Source organism: Papio anubis, chromosome 14 (genome assembly GCF_008728515.1).
Source record: "Papio anubis isolate 15944 chromosome 14, Panubis1.0, whole genome shotgun sequence".
In the NCBI taxonomy this organism is placed as follows: Eukaryota; Metazoa; Chordata; class Mammalia; order Primates; family Cercopithecidae; genus Papio; species Papio anubis.
The window spans coordinates 1,089,091-1,110,776 of NC_044989.1; the positions used below are offsets into that span (position 1 = coordinate 1,089,091).

A 21,686-nucleotide genomic window follows, 5' to 3' on the forward strand; every position below is an offset into this window, starting at 1 on the left:
TATATGTGGTATCTAAAGCAATTGACCTCGTGGAAGCAGAGAGTAACGCGGTGCTTACAGAGGCTGGGGATTGGAGAATGGGGAGGTGATGGTCAGAGGGCACAGACTCTGTTATGCAGTGGGATTTTTTTTTAAGTTCTCTTGCACAGTGTGGCAAAGATAGCTTTCTAATAGATTATTGTACATTTCAGAATTGCTAAGAATATTATCTTAAATGTTTTCATTATAAAACCGTGAAGTATTTGAGGTCATAGATATGTTAACCAGCTTGGTTTCATTATCTCATATTGCATTCATAAATCGTAACATTATTTTTGCCCTATAAGTTTATATAATTGTAAATTGTCAATTACCATTTGAAAATACATAGGATGGAATATTACTCAGTCTTAAAGAAGGAGGAGGTCCTGCCCTTTGTCACAACAGGGTTGAACCTGGAGGATGCTATGCCAGGGGAAAGAAGCCAGACATTAAAGGGAAATACCACATGACCTCACTTATGGGTGGAACCTGAGGAAAAGGTCAAACATACAGAGAAGGACAATCAAACAGTGGCCACCAGAAGTGAGGAAATGGCGGTGGGGAGGAATGAGGAGCTGTAGGTTAGAGGATGCAAAGCAGTGCACAAGTAGGTGAGTCAGTCTAGAGGTCCAGTGCCCCACATGAGGACTAAAGGTCACACAATCATACTATGTTGGGGATTCCTGCTACGTTTTAGTTGCTCTTGACACACACACACAACAAACAAAACAAAAATATGGGTAATCAGGTGAAATGATGGATATGTTAATTTGCTTCACTATAGTAACCATTTTACTATGTATAACATCTTTTTGTATGCCTTAAACATACTATTATTATTAAAAAATAGTAACAAAAATCTACTGGACATCCACAGGACATTCACAATTTGAATCAACAGCAGCATTAACCTTCAAATTATGTTAAATAAAACTTTTTATTTAAAAGTCTTCATTTTAATATGCTAAATATTAAGTTACTTTACTAAAGTCTGACTACTCGAGAGATTTCTTGCATAGCATATTTATTTCATAATATTAAAACTTCATTTCTTCATTCATGAACTTTATTATCAAAGTAGAGTTTTTGTCCTTTTTTAAGTCAAGAGTGTGTGATAGGAAGCTGAGCTTTCCTCTCCTCTCTCCCTTCCTCCTGTCCTCCTCTTGCTTCTTCCCTCTCCCTCCCTTCACCTTCAAAGCACCCATGCATTTGCGCATATTTTTATTTGTATCCTTAGGTTTGAAGTTTCCTGCTTTCCTCTAATATCTTGGTGTTAGTCATTCAAAACCCTTAATAACCTACCATACCTCCAAACCAGAATTGTTTTCTAAGGTGAGTTATTGTAAATATAAATCACAGAAGGAAAGACTCATCTGGCATACTTGAGATGGACATGCTACCTTTCTTTTCTTGCAGATTTACGGTAAATAAATGTCAGCTGTTTTAATATTGATGTGTGTTTTGCTTAATCTCAATGGAGAAACTTTTTGTCTTGTGGCAAAAAGTAACACATTAGATCAGATAGTAAATTTCGGAACAGGATATGATGATAGAATAAATGACAGAAGTAGACAGTAGGGTGTGGCGTACAGGGATAGGGTGAAGCTGTGTTTTTTTAAATTAACACATAATTGTGCATATTTATGGGGTACATGATGATGCTTCAATGCATACAATATATAGTGCTCAGATCAGGGTAATTATATTCATCATCTCCAACATTTAATTTTTCTTTGTGTTGGGAACATTCAATATGCTCTCTTCTAGCTATTTGAAAATATACAATATATTATTGCTAACCATCATCGTTCTACAGTGCTATAGAACACTAGAAGTATTTCTCCTATGTAGCTGTAATTTTGTATCCTTAAAAAAATCTCTCCATGTCTCTTTTACCCTTTCCCCTTCCCAACCTCTAGTAACCACTATTCTACTCCTTAGTTCCATGAGATCAGCTTCCACATGAGTGAGAACATGCAGTGTTTAACTTCCTGGGCCTGGCTGACTTCACTTAAAGTAATGTCCTACAGAATGTACCACTCTGCCACAAATGGAAGTGTTTCATTCTGTGTGTGGCTGAATAGTGCTCCACTGTGTGTATACACCACATTGTCTTTATTCATTCACCTGTTGTGGGACACTTAGCTTTCTTCCGTATCTTGGCTATTGCAAATATTGCTACAATTAACATGGGGTACAGATATATCTTTGACATACTGATTTTCTTTCCTTTGGAGAAATGCTAGTGGCGGGTTTGCCAGAATCATATGGTAGTTCTATTTTTAGTTTTTTGAGAAAGCTCCATACTGTTTTCCATGGTGGCTGTACCAGGTTACATTACCACCAACAGTGTGAGTTTCCTTTCCTCTCCACCCTCACCAACATTTGTCATTTTTGGTCTATTTGGTAATAACCATTCTCACTGGGATAAGATAATATCTTATTGTGGGTTTTATTTGCATTGCCCAATGATTAGTGATTTTAAGCATTTTTTCATATCTTTAGTCATTTATCTTCTTTTGAGAAATGTCTGTTCAGATCATATGCCTATTTTTCAGTAGGATTTTTTTTTTTTTTTTTTTTTTTTTTTTGCTGTTGAGAGATTTGAGTTCCTTGTATATACTGATATTAATCCTTTGTCAAATGAATACTTTGAAAATATTTTCTCCCATTCTGTGGCTTGTCTCTTCACTCTGTTGTTTCCTTTGCTGTGCAGAACCTTTTTAGTTTGATATATCCCATTTGTTTATTTTTGCTTTTGTTATCTGTGTTTTTGAGGTCTTATTTATACAATTTTTTCTCAGACCAGTGTCCAGAACCATTGCCTCTATTTTTATCATCTAGTAGTTTTATAGTTTTGGGTCTTACATTTAGATCTTTGATCGATTTTGAGTTGAATTTTTATACAAAGTGAGAGATGGGTCCAGTTTCCTTCTTCTGCAAGTGAATAGCCAGTTCTCCCAGCACCATTTATTGAAGAGAAAATGTTCTCAATGTATGTTCTTGGTGCCCTTTGTTAAAAAAAAAAAAAAAAAAAAAAAAAGTATGTTGTCTATAGATACATGGATTAATTTCTGGGATACTTATCTTGTTTGATTAGTCTGTCTATTTTTTGCCTGTACCATGTCATTTTGGTTACTATAACTTTGTAATATAATTTTAAATCAGGAAGTGTAATACCTTCAACTTTATTCTTGTTTCTCAGGATTGCCTTGGCTACTTGGGGCCTCATGTGGTTCTGTGCAGATTTTAGGATTTTCTTTTTTATTTCTGTGAAGAATGTCATTGGTATTTTGATAGGGTTTGCATTTAATTTTTAAATCACTTTGGGGAGTATGGTCATATTAACAGTTTTGATTTTTCCAGTCCAGGAACATGTTATGTCATTCCATTGTGTCATCGTCAATTTTTTCTACCAATTTTTTATGGTTTTCCGTGTAGGGATCTTTCACATCCTTGGTTAAATTTATTCTAAGATATGTGTGTGTGTGTGTGTATGTGTGTGGCTGTTGTAAATGGGATTGGTTTACTGATTTTTTTCAGCAAGTTCATTGTTCGTATTTAGAAACACTATTGATTTCTGTATGTTGATTTTGTATTCGGTAACTTTACTGAATTCATTTATCAGTTCTAAGAGTTTTTTGGTAAAGCCTTTAGGTTTTTCTATGCAAGATCATGTCATCTGCAAAAAGGGACAATTTGACTTCCTCTTTTTCAATTTGGATGTCCCTTATTTCTCTTGCCTGAGTGCTCTAGCTAGGACTTCCAGGACTATGTTGATTAAGAGTGGTGAGAGTGGGCATCCTTGTTTTGTTCCAGTTTTCAGCTTTTCCATTCAGCATAATGTTAGCTGCAGGTTTGTTATATGTGGCCTTTATTGTTTTGAAGTACTTTTCTTCTATACTTATTCACTGAGAGTTTTTGTCGTGAAGAAGTGTTAAATTTTATTAAATGCTTTTTTTCTGAATCTATTTAGATGATCATATGGTTTTTAATTTGCCATTCTGTAAGGAATGTAATTTATTTATTTTTTCATACTGTGAATAATGGAATCATGATTATATCTAGAGTCTACTCATTTCACCATTTGGGGCTGTATGAAGACAAAATTGTTTTTTTAAAATGAGCAAAATAGTTGTATACATTTTTATTACACATATGAATACATACAATAATCTGAAAAATGGATTCCATGGATTTGAATTTATTTTTGTATTATGGAAGTTTTCGTCTTTCAACAGGCTTTGTAACATAATGAATATCTGCTTTACACATTTATTCATAACTATTTCATTTTTTCTCTTTCATTTAAGTGATGCCTCCATCAACACAAAATGTACAGTACAGAAATAGTGTTTGATAAATGAATACAAGCTCTGGTCTCCCTGCTTCTCTCAGACCCTCACAGTTTAATCTGAGTTTCCTGTGCCAACCTTCAATATTGTTTATATATTGCCATGATATGGTGGAGGGTGAAAACTGTGTTAGAAACTAGGACTTCTGCTTGGGGTTTTACTTGTGCACAGGTTCTGCCCTGGACTAATAGACATTGGAAATCTTCTTGTCCAAGGCTGATAGCCATCAGTCAGGATGAGAGTGCACAGGAAATGCTCAGTTTGTCTTTTCACAGCCACTTAATGTGACTTTCTGATATTCCAGTTGACTTTTTTAAAAAATGAAATCTGCATTTTCGACTTGGAAACTGTTGGAAAACGATTTGGTTTATGATTTTAGGAAACGATTACTCATCTACTTCCAGTGCTGAAGGGGAGATCCATACACCTAGGAGAAGTGTCTAGCCTTTCCATCTTCAGAGCAAATGTTATACAGCAGGGAATCGACCTTGAATAAATGACATATACCTTTTATGCAGGGCATTTTCAGAAAGTACCAAAAGTGAGATGAGACAGTTGATTCTTGAGATAAGCTAAAGGATTTGCTATTCGTTCATTCATTTTTCTAAATCTTCTAATGAATGATTTCCCAAGAAAACTCTGCGTGGTTCTCACTACTTAGCTCCTCTGCAGAGCATCCTTCTTTACGCTGATTTCGAAAGTCATTGGCCTTTACCAGAAGTCTTTATGATAAACGACAAGATGAAGTTTGTATCTGCATGTCCTGCAAACGTGCTTTTGAACTCAGTGTCCATTATGGTACCTTGTTTCTTTTGTATAAAGGTCTACATCATGATTTGAGAATTCCTTTCCACGGAAATGTGTCTCTTCTGGTAAATAGACACAAATATACAATTTTGGATAAATTTGGCGTTGGAAATTAATAATTTCATCATGGTCATCTCTCATCTGAGACAAACCGTAGAGCCAAACCGTAAAGCCAAATATGAAGGTCAAGTTTGTGACTGCCTTAATTTAACTTTGTATGTAATATTTGTCATTCTAAGTAGTCCTTAATGTTCCATGTTTTAAATTTAGCAATTATAACATGCATATAACTTATGGCATTTCACCTTTAATTCTTTTGAGGTGAAACTGGAAACCTCAACCACTTCTGGTTGTCCTGGTGTTGAGTAGGGCTTGGAGAATTTCTGATGAGCTGTGCAGTAGACTCTGCAGTCAATAATACATCATTGCCAAGTTAATGTGACCTCTCATTATCATCAAGAGAATGCCTTTAAATACCTCTTTAATGTTTTATAACATGTTATCTTCATGTAATTTAATATATAAAATATTTGAAGGTGGTGTTCACAAGGTTGTAATAAAAATTCTTGCAGGCCATACATCCACTTAACATTTGTAGGGAGCAAGTCTACTTCTTATTGATTGTAGAGTTCCTGATAATAAGAGTTACAGGCAAAAGAACTCATTCATCTTAAATTCTTGGCCAAAAAACTTAAAAGCCATATGTGCCTGTCTTATTTTTCTTGCCTATTTTACAGAATATGAGCAATGAAAGTACTCTGAGTCTGTGAGTCTCCGGCTTCCTTGACTGCTTCCCCTGAGTAAATAGGCTGTCACTTATCACGGACATGGACATCCCAAATTCATGGATGACATTCTTTGGAGCCATTTGGTGAAGTGACAACATAATTTTTTGCATAATTTTTTCTAGCAAACTCTGAGAATAAACTCAGAGTTTAAAAATAGCAATATGGTTTTCTCAGTTGAATAAAACTAACTCTTATATATGATAAAGAAGATAAATTTTCATTTTTCCTTTCAGATTAATAATATTTTACATAATAAAATCTTTTTTTGCATTACAATTTTTCCAGCTAGAAAAATTCAAAAAGAACTGTAACACTGCTGAAATTATTTTAAGAAATGACAATTAAAGTTTTCTTTTTGATACATCATCACAGGCTGGTGAAAACTCCATCTAGATGGCTTGTCCATCCTTTCAACATTTGTTGCCCCTCCCCAAAAACTCCTGGAAACAATTTAAAAGAATGTTCCAGGCCCATATTTTTGGAGTAACCTGAGAAAGTCTTGTGCCCAAGTCATAAAGCATGTGTTTCTTGACAAGAAGCTTGATTCATTTGCTGCAGTACAGTGTTGGAGATTAAAATCTCTGTGTAGAGAAGCATTTTTCATAGCCCTTCGTGAGTCGGTCATCACTGGGTACTCTGCAGAGGTGAAGAAAGTCTATTGAAAAGTTAGGCGTTCACATTGGCACCGCCAATTTAGAGTTTCATTCGCCGCAGATAGCTAAATCCTGCAGCCTGTCATCAATACTATAGTAGTTTTTCTATAGTTTTGACTAAATGATAATAAAAACAAATTTAATGACCTTTGTTTTATCAGGTAACACAATGTAAATTCAAACAATGATTATAGGATTTATACAGTCAACAGGAGCCCCAGACAAGACACAGCCTCGGGCCAGACTGTAATGTGCTTTGCTAGTGAGATGCAGTCAGCTCTCTGTGGGGTTGATGCAGGTTTCCAATTGTAAGACATTCTGGTCTGTTGAGATTATATAAGCGCTGTCTGATTTATTCCTGAGTTAATTTGCTGACATTAGTTTTAATCAGAAGATGTGTTTTGACTGGCAGTTCTTGGTGTCTATGTTCGGCTGGCATTTCTTTCTTGGTAGAAACGTTTAGGTGCTGGGGCGCTGCTCTTGGTAGAAGCGTTTAGGTGCTGGGGTGCTGCTCTTGCTTATCAGGATGTAAAAAGGCCATTTAAGTTCCAGAGTCACACTCGGGATGGATTCAGCTACACCCTGGCCTGCGGTGCGCAAGCTTCGAGTTGTTTTGGCGAATCCATTTGACTTCCATCTCTCAGATTATGTATTTTAGTGATATCGTTGGAGTCCACAGATCGTTAAAGTGAGCTCTTTTTGAAAATGAACACAAACATGGGACACACTATTCATTTCCCTCAGTTTAAAGTTCCAGAGAAAATGCAGAAACTCTCCTGTTCTTCTAGTTCACACCTTTATGAGGGGCCCGTTTAACCCACGGGCAGATCCTTTTTCTTTTGAGCTCTTCACCTAATGGGAAAATGTTTACATTTACTTTCACCCATGTCCTAGGCTAACAGCTTTTCTCTAAACTATCAAATACACATTCTCGTATAGATTTTAATATAGTCTCTGCTACATTGTTTTACAAAACAATAAGTTGAACTGTAAACTTAAAGTTTCAGAAACCTTTTGTTTTAAAAATAAAATAAAATTAGAGCTTATTTAATCAGATAATCTCTCTCTATATATATAACCTGTATATGTGTGTGTGTGTATATATATAGATAAATATACACAACATACATACATACACAAGTTGATAGGTTTGACAGCATGCATTTAGTCTGTAACACCAAGTACACGAATACAGTCAGAGCCACGGATGCCTGGAATTGAGTTTGTGGAAGGCATGATTTCAGATCACCCAGCTGCTGTTGTTTCGACACCATGCAAACTACCTGAAAAGAAAAAATTCTCTCTTGACGTAGGCAATTTTCCCTTAAGTTTTGTCCCGTTATCTTTTGATCATGTGTCATCGTGGTGGTAAGCAAACCTCGATTCTGTTTCTAGGTTGCCTGTTCCGGAGGCAGTGAGGCAGTGAGTGGGGACTGAGGGAGTGACTGAGCAGAGTTGTGGGGTCGGCTGCGGGTCTGCACTGTTAGGCGGGTTAGCCATCCTCCACTGTGGAGGCTGAGTGTAAGCTGTGGAAGAAGCTGAGACGTGTGTTGGCTGAGTGTACCTGATACCATCCTCTAAACCACACTAGAGCAAACGCCCACTCACCTTCCCTCCAGTTTCAGAGCTAAATACCGCCCAGAGCCCCATGCCCCGTGCCTGCCCCTTCTCTCTTGAGTTCAGTGAGAACCATGCTTTTGCTTTTCTCTACAGTTCAGCCACATATGTGTCCCCAAACATCACATTGTTTAGTTTTGCTTGGTTTTGAACTTCACAGTAATTAAAATCATACCATATGTCTTCGTTGCCTTACATTCTCTGCTCAGTGTCTAGTCAGACATGCACAGGTGTTGACGTGGCACGTGGTCTGAGTTTTGACCCTGAGGTCCAGAATTTTCACCTGTGGGGTGATGATTATGCCTTACACATGGGGTTGTGATGTGGTTTAAATAAGTCCATAAGGACTATGAAGGTTGTCTGACCTGTAAGAAATGCTCAGTAATTTTAGTCATTATTAATTCAAATAATAATAAAATCTAACTCAATATTAAGACTTGGTAACAAATATTATCATTATATAACACTATCCACATGCATATGTGAATAAATATTTAACAAATGTCTTAACTTTACAAATTCTAATTAATTTTCAAGAAAACACAATTATGTTCATGATAACACAGTTGTGTTCCAAACCTGGATTACATTACCTTTACATGACCTCAGATAACCCTATAATTACTTTATCTTGAAAAAGCAAATATAATGAAACAAAATATCAGCTCATTATAACATTTTGTAGGAGTTTGAATATTTATATGGATTAAAATGCATTATGCTATATTTCCACGTTGTATAATGAGGCAATGGCTGTATTACCATAGGGATTAACTAGAATCACTTTTCAGCTAAAATCAACAAACCTTGCCTAATCTGACCAAATTCATTTTATTTAGGGGCGTTGAATTTTTGAATTAAAATCAAACTTTCATGATTTTATTTTATCACCCATTTTACCACTTTTTAAATTTTTTTAAGGCTAAACGTGTCCGTCAGGTGAAAAACATTTCACAGATTTAGCTGGAAAGTATTTGTAATTACCTTTCATTTAATAACTGGGAATGACTCTCCTTCCTCCTCCCTTTCACTGAACCAAAATTGCTTAAGAAGGTTGGTTTTAAGCCAACATTTCACAGGGTTCACACTTTTGTAATGTTGTTTGTAAACTTTAGCTGTTAATAACTACATGGAGCTCCATGATGTGCTCTTTCTCTGCTGTCTTTGTTTCTTAAGCTACATTTAGGACCCGCACAATGATGACTTAAAATTCCGTGAAAGTTTTGATAACGCTTGAACTAAATTAGCTTAAAGCCATTTCAAGTCAGTATATTTAAGAACCTTGAGCATTCTGGAAATGATGAAATTATGGTTTACTATAAATTCAGTTATCAGTAGTTTTAATGACCCAGGTTATTGCCACAAACAGAGGAAAGAGGAAGCAAAATCTAGGAAACCAATGAACAAAGAAACAGCGATTTCACACAGTGTTTTTCTACCTGAAGGACTCTGGTGGGGCATGAGGAAAGGCTGGACTTCCCTTTGGCCGTCATATGCTTAACCCGAGTGTTGGCTCCAGAACTGAGGGAACCTAATTGTTACCCACAGCAAGAGGAGGGAGAAAGTGGAGGCAAGAAAATGAAGAATAAACCAACAAGCATGTCTCACCACATTAAAATTATTGTTTTCCTGCTGTTTAAACTCCTGAGTTTTAGTTAAGGAAGGATTTCCGTATCTTCTTTAAGGATTTTAATTTGATCCTTTAATTTTCTGCAAAAACTGCAGAAAGTGTATGCCAATGTTTGCTATTTACCTAGACTGCTGCTGGCATTTTAATTTCATTACTTGAGAATTTATAACATTGTATGTTTGCACACACAAAAATTATGTGCCAGCTTCTTAGGGCCTCACTGTCTCCACTGCCTCAGTGCCCACAGGCCTCCAAACTTGCGGGACCTGCAGAGCCTGGAGCTCTCCCAGTCAGAGGCAAGTAAGAAGCAGCGAGCTCTGGGATCCCTGCTTCTCCCAGATGGAGGTCCCTGGGTGGCTTCAGAGCTCAAATCAAAACGGAAGACGTATTGACTCAGGTGTCCAGGACCCTCTTCGGGGTCTGTGAAATGTTTTAATGAGGCGGACTTCCCTCCAAGTAAGCTATGCTCCCCGTGGGCGCGCTGGGTGAGGAGGCCTGGCACGCAGACAGACGCTGGGCTGCAATTCATCGTCATCTCATTAAACCCCAGGTCCTGCAGAAAAGCCCGAGTCCAGGCAGGCTGCTGACCCACGGGCTCAGCACTGTCCCATGTGAGTTTTTCTGCCGTCTAGAGGTGGCTTCTGACCAATTCTAGAGCAAAATAGACCTCACTGCATTCGTTCCAGACAGGAAATGGCAGTTCCATTCTGAAAACTCTAGATACCACTATTTTCAGGGAATTTGGTTATGCATTTTGGTGCCTGGATCTGGACAGTCATTTTTGTCTGCTGTTCTGTGGGATCTCAGACGCACATGTGGCTTGTTGACAAAACAAAATGCTGCTTTCTGCTTTAGGTTAGAAGAGTCAGATGCGTCTTCACTGACCTTCATCAAACAAAGAGATTAAGTCATTTACTGTGAGGGATTACCATGCATATCATTTTAAAAACACATTACCTCGGCCGGACGCGGTGGCTCACACCTGTAATCCCAGCACTCTGGGAGGCCGAGGTGGGCAGATCACCTGAGGTTAGGAATTCAAGACCAGCCTGGCCAACATGGCAAAACCCTGTCTCTACTAAAAATACAAAAAAAATTAGCAGGGTGTGGTGGTGCACATCTGTAATCCCAGCTACTCGGGAGGCTGAGGCAAAAGAATCACTCGAACCCAGGAGGCAGAGGTTGCAGTGAGCCAGGATTGCGCCATTGCACTCCAGACTGGGCGACAAGAGCGAGACTCCATCTCAAAACGAAACAAAACAAAACAAAAAAACAAAAACATCATCTCCTGCACTGGACTTGTTCGATGACGACACTTTCCATAAGTAGCTAAAGTTTGTTTTGTAAAAATCAATGCATCTAAATGCACAGAGATTTTTATTTTCTGTAGGTCCATTCAGACCATGGGGTAAAATACTCTGATAAGAACAACCTTATCTCTATCCTGTTAGACAAGCTGAAGCTAGGTTTCTGATGCGCCAGGCAGGTGTTTAATAAAGTTGGTGCTTCTTAAACTAAACATTGAGAATTGTGATGATTAATTGATTTGGACCTTGTTTTTTGTCATATGCAATTTTCTGCACTTTTATAGCATCCATATTATATGATCTATATAATCACTACCACATGTGTAATTTCACATGGAATCCACATATTCTGTGTGTACTTTTTTCTGTTAATCTTTGATTCCCTTAAATTTTAGGGTTGTAATGCTTCTGAGGCCCCAGCCCAGAGTCCATTCTTCCAGATAATCAATAAATGTTTTTGGGATGCAGCCCACCCTGGTGTGGCTAGAGAGGGGAAGAGCAGCATGCGCAGAGCGGAGAGACAGAGACAGAGAGACACAGAGACAGTGAGAGACAGAGAGGGGGCAGTTTGAACACAGGGAGACAGCGCAGGGGAGAAGAGCTGCCACCACTACATGGTCCACGGCAGCTTTGCCTTGGACAGTTTCAGTGCAAATGAGAACTTTATTTGGATCACTTAGCATCAGTACCATTGCTGTACAGAATCGGTACCATTACGTACAGTGATCTGAAAACTATAGTTTCCACACGATTTGATATTTGCTAAACACAGAAGTAATATTTAGAATTGATATTTAATCTGTATATAGTTTGTCAAGAGCGTTCCCACTTTCAAAGAACAGGTTATTACTTGTTTTCCACTATTTAAACAAAGACTTAAAATGGAAACAAACCTATATGAAGGCAAAAATTGGGGAAAAAAGCCTTAGCTTTTGTACAGATTTGTTTGGTCTTATTTAATGGGGCTCTCTCTGACGATGGAAAGGTTAAGTGAAAACATGCTGGATGGATTGTAGCCAAACTTTCTCATACAAAGTTTTTCAATTTGTTGTCTTAATATTCTAGGTACAGTCATTTTGATTAGAGCCGTCTGTGTACGTTGTTTGTGGGAATGAGGGAAAATGCTAAGTGACTTTGGGAATTCCTTGTTTGTTGCACATTTAATGAAAAATGTGCATCAGACTTTCCATGTCCTGTAATGAGACCCTTTATTAGGAGGAAGTGACATTTGTTTTCCACATTAAACAAGTCTTCTGTGACTGGAAAGCAACTCTCTTAATGCACGTAAATCAATCTAGCTTTCCGTATGAAGCAGCCGCCTGTTGCTATGTGTTGACCTTTCCCACACCCCCGTGGACACATGCACACACACATCCATGTGTACACACAGGCACACACATAACAGATTCACAGACTCAGACTCGCAAATACCCATGCATGCCACCCACACCCACGCATGCACACCCATCTGCACCTGCACACACAAACACACATCTACTCACGTGGACAAGGACACACACACACACGGCCACTCCAGCTGCTGCAAGCACTGTGCTTAAATGACTGTCATAACAAAGCATAATGTCGCTGAGATTTCTCTTAACACTGTTGCCACTTTTGCCACCCTGCAGCGGACCAGACAGGGATGTTGTTCGTAGGCGATGCTGTTCTCCAGGTCAGTATTGTACATGTTAATCCTTAACTTGATTGCATTTTTATTTTTAACTTGTATTAATTATTATTCTCAACATTCTTACTTTGTCATCTGTTCAGGTTAATGGCATAAATGTAGAAAATGCAACTCATGAAGAAGTGGTAAGTGAATTACATTTTATATTTGTTCTGTTTATTATTATTGTATTTGAATTATTTGTCTCTGTAATTTGTATTTAACTGAGTCTATCCATAGATGCAGTCTTAGAATTGGAAAGGAAGCTTAAAAGGTTTAGTAACTTGTGTTACGAAAGGACCTTAACAAAGTGCCCACTGTTGACCGTTGTGTGCTGACCGGGTCACTTCACAAGCGTTCCCGTCAGGGATCCTCACAAACGCTGTAAAATACATTTGATGAAGCCCATGTTGATCACAAGGGCACTGGAACTCAGGGAGCAGGTGACTCACCCGGGATTCCTGAAGGGTCGTCATCGTGCTGAGCACAGGAGGTGTCAGGGCTTTGCAGGGTCTCCCCGTACCGCCCGGCACTGGACCTGCAGGGCCTTCACACCTTTACTCCCCGTTGGCTGGCAGCAGCACGCGTGCATTAGAATGTGTGCCGTGGAGGATGTCAGGTGAGACCTCTGAGGATCACATAAGATGGTGGCAGTCAGGGTGCATTCAGTGCAGGATGCCTTCTGTGGAGATGAGCTTTCTCCAGTGTCACGTCAGCTTAAAAGGCGGATGAAACAGACGTCTGTCCCCGAGGTTCTCATTCTGGCTGTTGGGAAGAGAGAAGCCAAGTGCAGCCTCACCATGGGGCTGATGCCAGGAAGCATGCGGTAGGGACACATGGTCAGTCCGGTGCCTGCAGGGTGGGGGCAGAGGTGGAGACGGTATTACAGCTGAGAGATGAGGTGGAGGGCAAAGCGGGTGAGATGCCTGGCAGAGCATCCCTGTGCCGATAAGTGAGCTGGGGAACACAGGGTCAAGGAGAGAGGCAGTGGAGCTGAGTCCAGGACACACGTCTGGGGCCCCAGGCAGCCAGCAGAGCCCTCACGAGAGGTTAATTCTGTGAGTTGCAGCAAAAGGCAAGCAGGCTGGTAATTTAACTTGTCCCATGAAGAGTAACAGGCATGTGCTCATTTCTTCTTCAGTGTTTATCTTTTCAATTAGCCAACTTTTAGTTCCAAGGAAGGGCCAACAGCCCTAGTACCCAAAAGTCACCCCATCTGCATAGCAGTAAATTTCCGTGAACCCAAGGCAGGCACATGTAGCCGTCTGTAACTAAACGGGGAATCGCTTCCTACACGCTCACTCCGAATTCATCTGTGTCTTCTTCAAGATGTGTAGTTATCGACCTCTAATATGCGCTGGGCGGAGGAAAGAGTCACAGCAACAAGGATCAGCATATTTCTTGGCCTCCAAGACCTGAAAGTCTCGAGTAGATGAAGTGCTGTTACCCTTTTGCTTATTGGAAAACACATCCCAGTTGAAAGAGAGGCAAGACATGCCTTCGTGACTTCTAGCCCAGAAAGAGTAAAATTCTTATGAGCAACAGTTTTGTTGTTGTTGTTGTTGTTTTATTTTTGAGACAGAGTCTCACTCTGTTGCCCAGTCTGGAGTGCAGTGGTGAGGTCTCAGCTCACTGTGACCTCCACCTCCTGGGTTCAAGCAATTCTCCCTGCCTCAGCCTCCCGAGGAGCTGGGATTATAGATGCTCACCACCATGCCTGGTTAATTTTTGTATTTTTTTTTTTTAAAGTAGAGATAGGGTTTCGCCATGTTGGCCAGGCTGGTCTTGAACTCCTGACCTCAGGTGATCTGCCCACCCTGACCTCTCAAAGTGCTGGGATTACAGGTGTGAGCCACCACGCTCGGCCACAACAAATGTTTGCACTAATTGCTCACAACTATAATCCAAGTACTTTAGGAGGCCTAGACAGGAGGATCACTTGAGGCCAGAGGTTCATGTCCAGCCTGGGCAACATAGCAAGACCTGTCTCTACAAAAAATAAAAACAAAATCTAGTCAGGCGTGGTAGTGCATACCTGTAGTCCCAGCTACTCAGGAGGCTGAGGTGGGAGGACCACTTGAACCAAGGAGTTTGAGGCTGCGATGGGCTATTATGGCCCCTACACTGCGGTCTGGGCAATAGAATGAGACTTCATCTCAAAAAAAAATCTAGTAAATTATATGTAAATCTTATAAATGGAGCTATTACAATATTGGACTTATACAAATATACTTGTTGAACCAAACTGATCATATCATATGTCTACATTCTTATGTGATGCAAAATAAATTATTAGAGAAATGCTAATGAGACGTATAATCTCAATTTTTCAGATGCATGAAGTTCATTAAAATGTTAAAATTCTAGAAGACTTATAAATCATATGGTTTCACTTCCTCATTTTTCAGAGTAAATTCTGGCTTCGGTTAATGGTAAAAAAAGAAAAATGTCCGTTCTACTCAATGCAAAGAATCCTTTTTAATCTAAAAATTAGATTTACCTCCACAAAGTGAATCTTATTCACTCTACTGCTTTGGAAAATTTTACTACTCTAGGTTGTTAAAACATCTTAATACGCAGAAATGCATATACAGTAACATATAGTTTCCCCTTTTTAATACATCGGTGCATTTTCATCCACATTGGCATGTAATACTGTAGCGGCTACAGCAGAGTAAGCTGCCCGTATGTTCACTGGGCAAATTCTGAGACATGTCTCTCTCAGGAGAAAAGGGAGATCGGCGACGGCTGTCACTCAGTGTGACATCCCTGCACAGACACAGATTGGGATGTCTGGGGGGCGGGCAGCAGGAGCTGCAGGTGCCTCTGTCCCTCTGCCTGGTCTGTGACGCCACCACTGATCCAGAGTGAGGAGCTCGGGGAGGTGGGCTGCTCTCCAGCGCCCCCACAGGCAGGGCACAGAACAACAGCCTGGCAGGGCCACAGCAAGGCTGGTGTGTTCTACCTTTAATCACCCCAGGGCATCTCAGAACAAGAAGCTTTACAGAATGTCATTTTTCTGCAGTTCAGTGGGAAATTTTAAAAAGACGTCTCAAAGGTGAAAGTAAGATGTTGTAATAGAAAATTACTTCTAGTCTAAGTTACAGTCTTAAGTTCTTAAGTGCTATGAAAACCATTGATAAAAATTGCCCTAATTGGGAAAAAAGTCACTAACACCTTTCACAGAGCTTCCTTTTTAAATTTAAATTAGTCCTTTTACATGTTTCAGTCATCTATAGTAGCTTTTACTATGATTAAGAACTCATGGCAGATCCTGCCTGGAGGTGATTTTGAACTTAACTGTTAGAAATAAAGTTGACATCTTACATTGGGAAAAATGGTGTGGACACTTTGAGTAGAAAGGAACCTTCCAGATCTTCTACTTTGAACAGCAGCTCAGGGCGGGAAGTCCCATTCGCAGAAATTGGCTCTGACCGTTTACTCAGCAGACCATGGGACTTCATTCCATGTTAGCGGAATAAGGGGTTCCTAACACAGAGCTGAAGCTTTCTTTCCTGTTACGCCAGGTTGTCCATTTACCAACATGTGTTATGCTTAATACTGAAACAGGACGTTCCATCCTGTGTAAGCAAGGCCTTTTTCCTCAAGAATGAGTATGTTCTGGCCTCGGTGCCGGAACACAAAGGTATACTATTGCCATTTGGAGGCAGGCTACTTCTGGCGATGTGTGCTGACAGCTAGAAACTGCAGGAGAAAGAACCACTGGCCAGTTTCGTAGCTGTTTGCCAGGCATCAGGGATGTTTTTGATTTGCTCTGGGATACAGGGCACATCTGGGACAAGAGCTGGAACTGGAGTTCCATCTGTTGATATTTACAGTAGAGCACTCCCATTGCTAATAATTTATTTGCTTTCTGCCTGAGCCAAGAGGCAATCGAAAGAAATGTAATAAAAATTTCCTCCTCCACATCTTTCAAGTCTTTTCTACAGCGTGGCTTTTGGTTGTCCATTTTCCAAAGGAAAAGCCATTCTAGGATGTCCAGTCACCCAACCATAATGGGCCTGAATGCAGGGGTCCAGACACCAACATGGGGGTTCCACCAGTAGGACACGTATCTGTTCAGCTCTGTACTCAGAGGGGAGATAAAGAGCCCCAAGGTGTGTTTGGGGCCCTGAGGCAAGTGTGGGATGAGTCCAAGACAAAGGCAGCTGTCCCCTGACCCACATTATCCCCACATTGTGACAGGGGCCGTGGCGGGCACTGGGACTCCAACGACTTGGCATCAGCCCAGAGTCAGGGTCCGGGAGCCCTTTGTCCACCACTCATAGCTGCCAGTCTCTGCAAGTGCTTTACGGAGGCTAAAAGGGAGATCTGCAGTACAACGGCTTGGCAGTCTTTCCTCAAACGGACTTGGACTTCCCTTCATTCAGGGCTGCAGGTTCTGGGAACTGACTCCCTGAAATGGATTGAGAGCTCAGGTCTCTTTACTGTGGTAAGTCCAGTCTCTATCCACTTGGAGATTTTTCACCTACGCAAATCAATTACAACTGCAATGTATTCCCCCTCTATGTCAGTCCTAAGAACTCCGTGATCAGTTAGCCACAGCTAGATAGATCTGCAGGTCACACCGTCAGCCCTGCTGCCCATGAAAGGAACCAACCCACCTGGTCTGAAGGTCCAGTGCTGCTGCTGGGCTCTGCCATCCCGTCCAGCGTCCACCACCTCTTTGGATTCCAGGAGCCGCCTTCAATGGTGGCATAGCCCAGTACCATGCCTGCTCAGCAGGAAAGTGCCTCAGCAGAGTTTCTGGGGTGCTGGTGCCTTCCTCACTTAGGAGTTTTTCAGTCTTTTGGCAAAGAAGTGAATGTAGATGCAGCAAGGGAGCAGGTGTGGGAGTAGGCGCCCTACTTCCATAAACCTTTGAATTTCTTCTGGGACCGCACACCAAGGAAGCGATGGCAGCTCAACCTCACTTAGTATGGCCACTGTGAGTCAACTAACCAAAGAGACCAATAGAGTCTCTCTCAAGTAATTAGACAAATTCAATCCAGAGTCTCTAGTCATTGCACCCATATCAATACAGTTGGTCTAATCCAACAGAGGATTCTACAGCCTTAAACACATATTTCCACGCACAATCAAAAGTTCATTTCTGCCATTGTCATGACCATTGCATCATGGGCTAGCTCTTCTGAAATTAGGCTTCAGAATAAGATTTGGGGCTAGCTATGAGACTAGAAATATGGGGAGTGACCAGCTGCGTATTGAGGAAAATCAGCATTGTCCTGCCAGATTGTTGCCTCAGAAAACATAATTTGAGGATCTTTGGGCAAAAGTGACTGCCAGTAGGGGAGGAAGGTGAAGGAAAGTCAGTAGGATATGAACGTGCAAAAGGGACGCAGACATGCTGAGATCTGTTCTCATTCCCACTCTTTACCCATCAATGCCCTAACTGTAGAGAGACTCACTGCCTGATACATAGAATTAGTCAGCCTCCTGCAAATTGGCCTGAGTTTTCAGAAGTCTTAATTCTGTAGTTACGAGAAATAAGGAATAATTTCAGGGGAATCCCAAAGCTCTGTAGCACTGCACTCATGGCTTAAAATGGAAATATGAGTCACTGAGCCTTGTCATTGTCTTTCTCCATGTTCTCCACTGCAGCTTTAAGCAGCCCCTGCCCTTACCCAACAACCCAACACCTGAACTCTACCCACTAGGATTTGGTCAGGAAAATAGGAGCAGCTCCAGGAATTCCAGCTGTAACAGTTTGAAGATAGGGAGAAACGGGTTCTCACCAAGTTGGGATTGCTGGAATGCAAAGGGCAGAGAATCTGCCGTCGAAAATGTGATATTCGGCCGGTGTCAGTGGCTCACTCCTGTAATCCCAGCAACTTTGGATTACTTAAGGTCAGGAGTTCGAGGCCAGCCTGGTTAACATGGTGAAACACTGTCTCTACTAAAAAAAAGATAATAATAATAATAATAATAATAATAATAATAATAATAAGTAGCTGGGCATGGTGGCGGGTGCCTGTAATCCCAGCTACTTGGGAATCTGAGGCAGGAGAATCGTTTGAAACCAGAAGGCAGAGGCTGCAGTGAGCAGAGATCGTGCCACTGCACTCCAGCCTGGGCGACAGAGCGAGACTCTGTCTCAAACAACAAACACCTCCCCCCACAAAAAAGAAAATAATATATTCAAAAACCATAAAATTGTCAGTTCTTAAGAAAAATAAAAATTGCGATTCTCATAAAAACTCTGGAACGTTTGCACATCTCCCACAGTCGACAGTGTTGAAGCTGTGGCTTTCAGGACACAATGGGTAGCCCCACGGATGCATCTGCCCAAGGGTGTGCTTATCTGACTTCAAAAACGGTTGGCATCTCCTCTTTACCCTCCCAGATCTTTAATGAGTTTCTTTCAGCAAACTCTCAGCCTGAGACATATGGGAAAGGATCTGGAGAAACATGGAACCTGGTTTCTCTTTCTGCTTTGAGAAGGGAAATGGAGGGTTGCTGAGTTGACAACAGACAACCCAACCAGCCATAAGAGTGCAACTGGTCAGAAATGGATAGACCCGCCTGGCAGAAATAAGAAAGGACATAGCAAATTTCAGCAGCATCATCAATCCACTGCATGTAATGGACATCTACAGACTACTTCACCCAACAACAGCAGAATAGCATTCTTCTGAAGATCACATGAAGAATTCACCAAGACAGACCACATGCTGGGCCATAAAAACACACTTTTACAAATTTAAAAGAACAGATATTGTATTAGTTTGTTCTCACGCTGCTGATGAAGACAGACCTGAGACTAGGTAATTTATAAAGAAAAAGAGGCTTAATAGACTCACAGTTCTATGTGGCTGGGGAGGCCTTAGAATCATGGTGGAAGGTGAAAGGCACATCTTACTTGGTGGCAGACAAAAAAGAATGAGAAACAAGAAAAAGGGGTTTCCCCTTATAAAACTATCAGATCTCGTGAGACTTATTCACTACCACTAGAACAGTATGGAAAAAACTGCCCCCGTGATTCAATTACCTCCCACTAGATCCCTCCCATAACACATGGGAATTATGGGAGCTATAATCCAAGATGAGATTTGGGTGGGGACACAGCCAATCCGTATCAGATATTGTACAGTGTCCTCTCTTAAACCACAATGGAATTAAACTAGGGTTCAATAACAGATTGCTGGGAAGTCACAAAATGTTTGGAGAGTAAACAGTACACTTCTAAATAACACACTGGTCAAAGAATGAATCTCAATAGAAATCTTAAAAATATTTTCAACTAAAACAAAATAATCATACAACTTATCAAAATTTGTGGCATGCAGTAAAAGCAGTGCTTAGAGAGAAATATATAGAATTGAAAGCATATATTAGAAGAAATGTCAAAAATTAATCATCTAAGCTTTCACCTTAGGAAACTAGAAAAAGAGAAGTAATTTAAACCCAATGTAAGTAGAGGACAATAAATGATGAAAATTACAGAAGAAATCAGGGACTGAAGACAGGAAATCAAGAAAGAAAATAAAAACTATTTCTTTGAAAATATAAACAAACTTATAAGCCAATAGCCAGGCTACATACGCAGAAAGAGAACACAAGTTAATATTATTAGAAATCAAAGAGAGGATATTACTATAGATTCTATCGAGATTGCGTACACCTCTGTGCTGACGAATTTGATAACCTAGATGAAATGCACCAATTCCTTAAAAAGCACAATCTGCCAAAACTTACGCAATAAAATACAGACAGTCTAGATTGGCCTACGTCTATTAAATGAATTAAATCAATAGTTAATAACTTTTTCAAACAGAAAATGCCAGGCCAGACAGGTTCCCTGGTGAGTTCTACCAAACAGTACAGCAGAAATTATACCAATTGTCTACAATCACTTTCAGAGAACAGAAACAGAAGGAATACTTCCTAGTGCATTCTATGAGGCCAGATTTATCGCGATACCAAAACCAGATGAAGACATTATGAGAAAAGAAAATTATAGACCAGTATCTCTCATGAACGTAGATGCAAAAAATCCTCAACAAAATATTAGCAAATGGAATTCAACAATGTATAAAAAGAATTACACACCACAACCAAGTGGAGTTTTTTGCAGCTATGCAAGGCTAGTTCAGCATTTGGAAATTAATGTAATTCATCACATTAACAAACTAAAGAAGAAAACCGTAATGATCATAAAAATGGATGCAGGAAAAGCATTCCACAAAACCCAACATTCATTTTGTGATATAAACTCTCAGTAAGCTAACAGTAGAGAAGGACCTCCTTAACTTGATAAAGATTAGCTACAAAAAATCCCACAGCTAACAACATAGATAACGGTGAGAAACTAGATGATTTCCCACCAAGATCAGGAACAATATAAGGATGTCCCTTCTCATCAGTTCTTTTCAACATCATACTGAAAACTCTTGGCTGTGGAATGCAAGGTTATTTATTATACACAATTTAATTGCCTTCCTATGTACCAGAAATGAAAAAGTAAAAGTGGGCTTTGAAATTTAAAAAGCACAATACCATTTACATTAGCACTAAAAGAAATAAAATACTTAGATGTAAATATAACAAAATGTGTATAATGTCTAAATGAGGTGAACTGCAAAACTCAGATGAAAGAAATCATAGAAAAAAATAAATGAAGAAGATAGTCTATGTTCATGAATAGGGAGACTCAATATTGTTAAGATTTTAGTTCTCTCCAACTTGATCTGTAGATTCAATACAATATCAACCAAAATTCTAGCAAACAGTTTTGTGGATATTGACAAATTGATTCTAAAGTTTATATGGAGATGGAAAGGCTAGAATAGCCAATGCAGTATTGAAGTAGAACAAAGTT

The 21,686-nt window shown here is 39.9% G+C and overlaps 1 protein-coding gene across 1 annotated transcript in view; it reads left to right on the forward strand.

Annotated features, from left to right (window-relative positions):
- The window catches only part of SNTG2 (syntrophin gamma 2), a 368,413-nt gene that overhangs the window by 155,605 nt on the left and 191,122 nt on the right, over positions 1-21,686 (forward strand). Inside the window, exons 5-6 of the mRNA XM_009183595.4 lie at positions 12,810-12,853; positions 12,952-12,993. Of these exons, the coding sequence (XP_009181859.2) occupies positions 12,810-12,853; positions 12,952-12,993 (86 nt within the window). The remainder of the gene's footprint in view (positions 1-12,809; positions 12,854-12,951; positions 12,994-21,686) is intronic.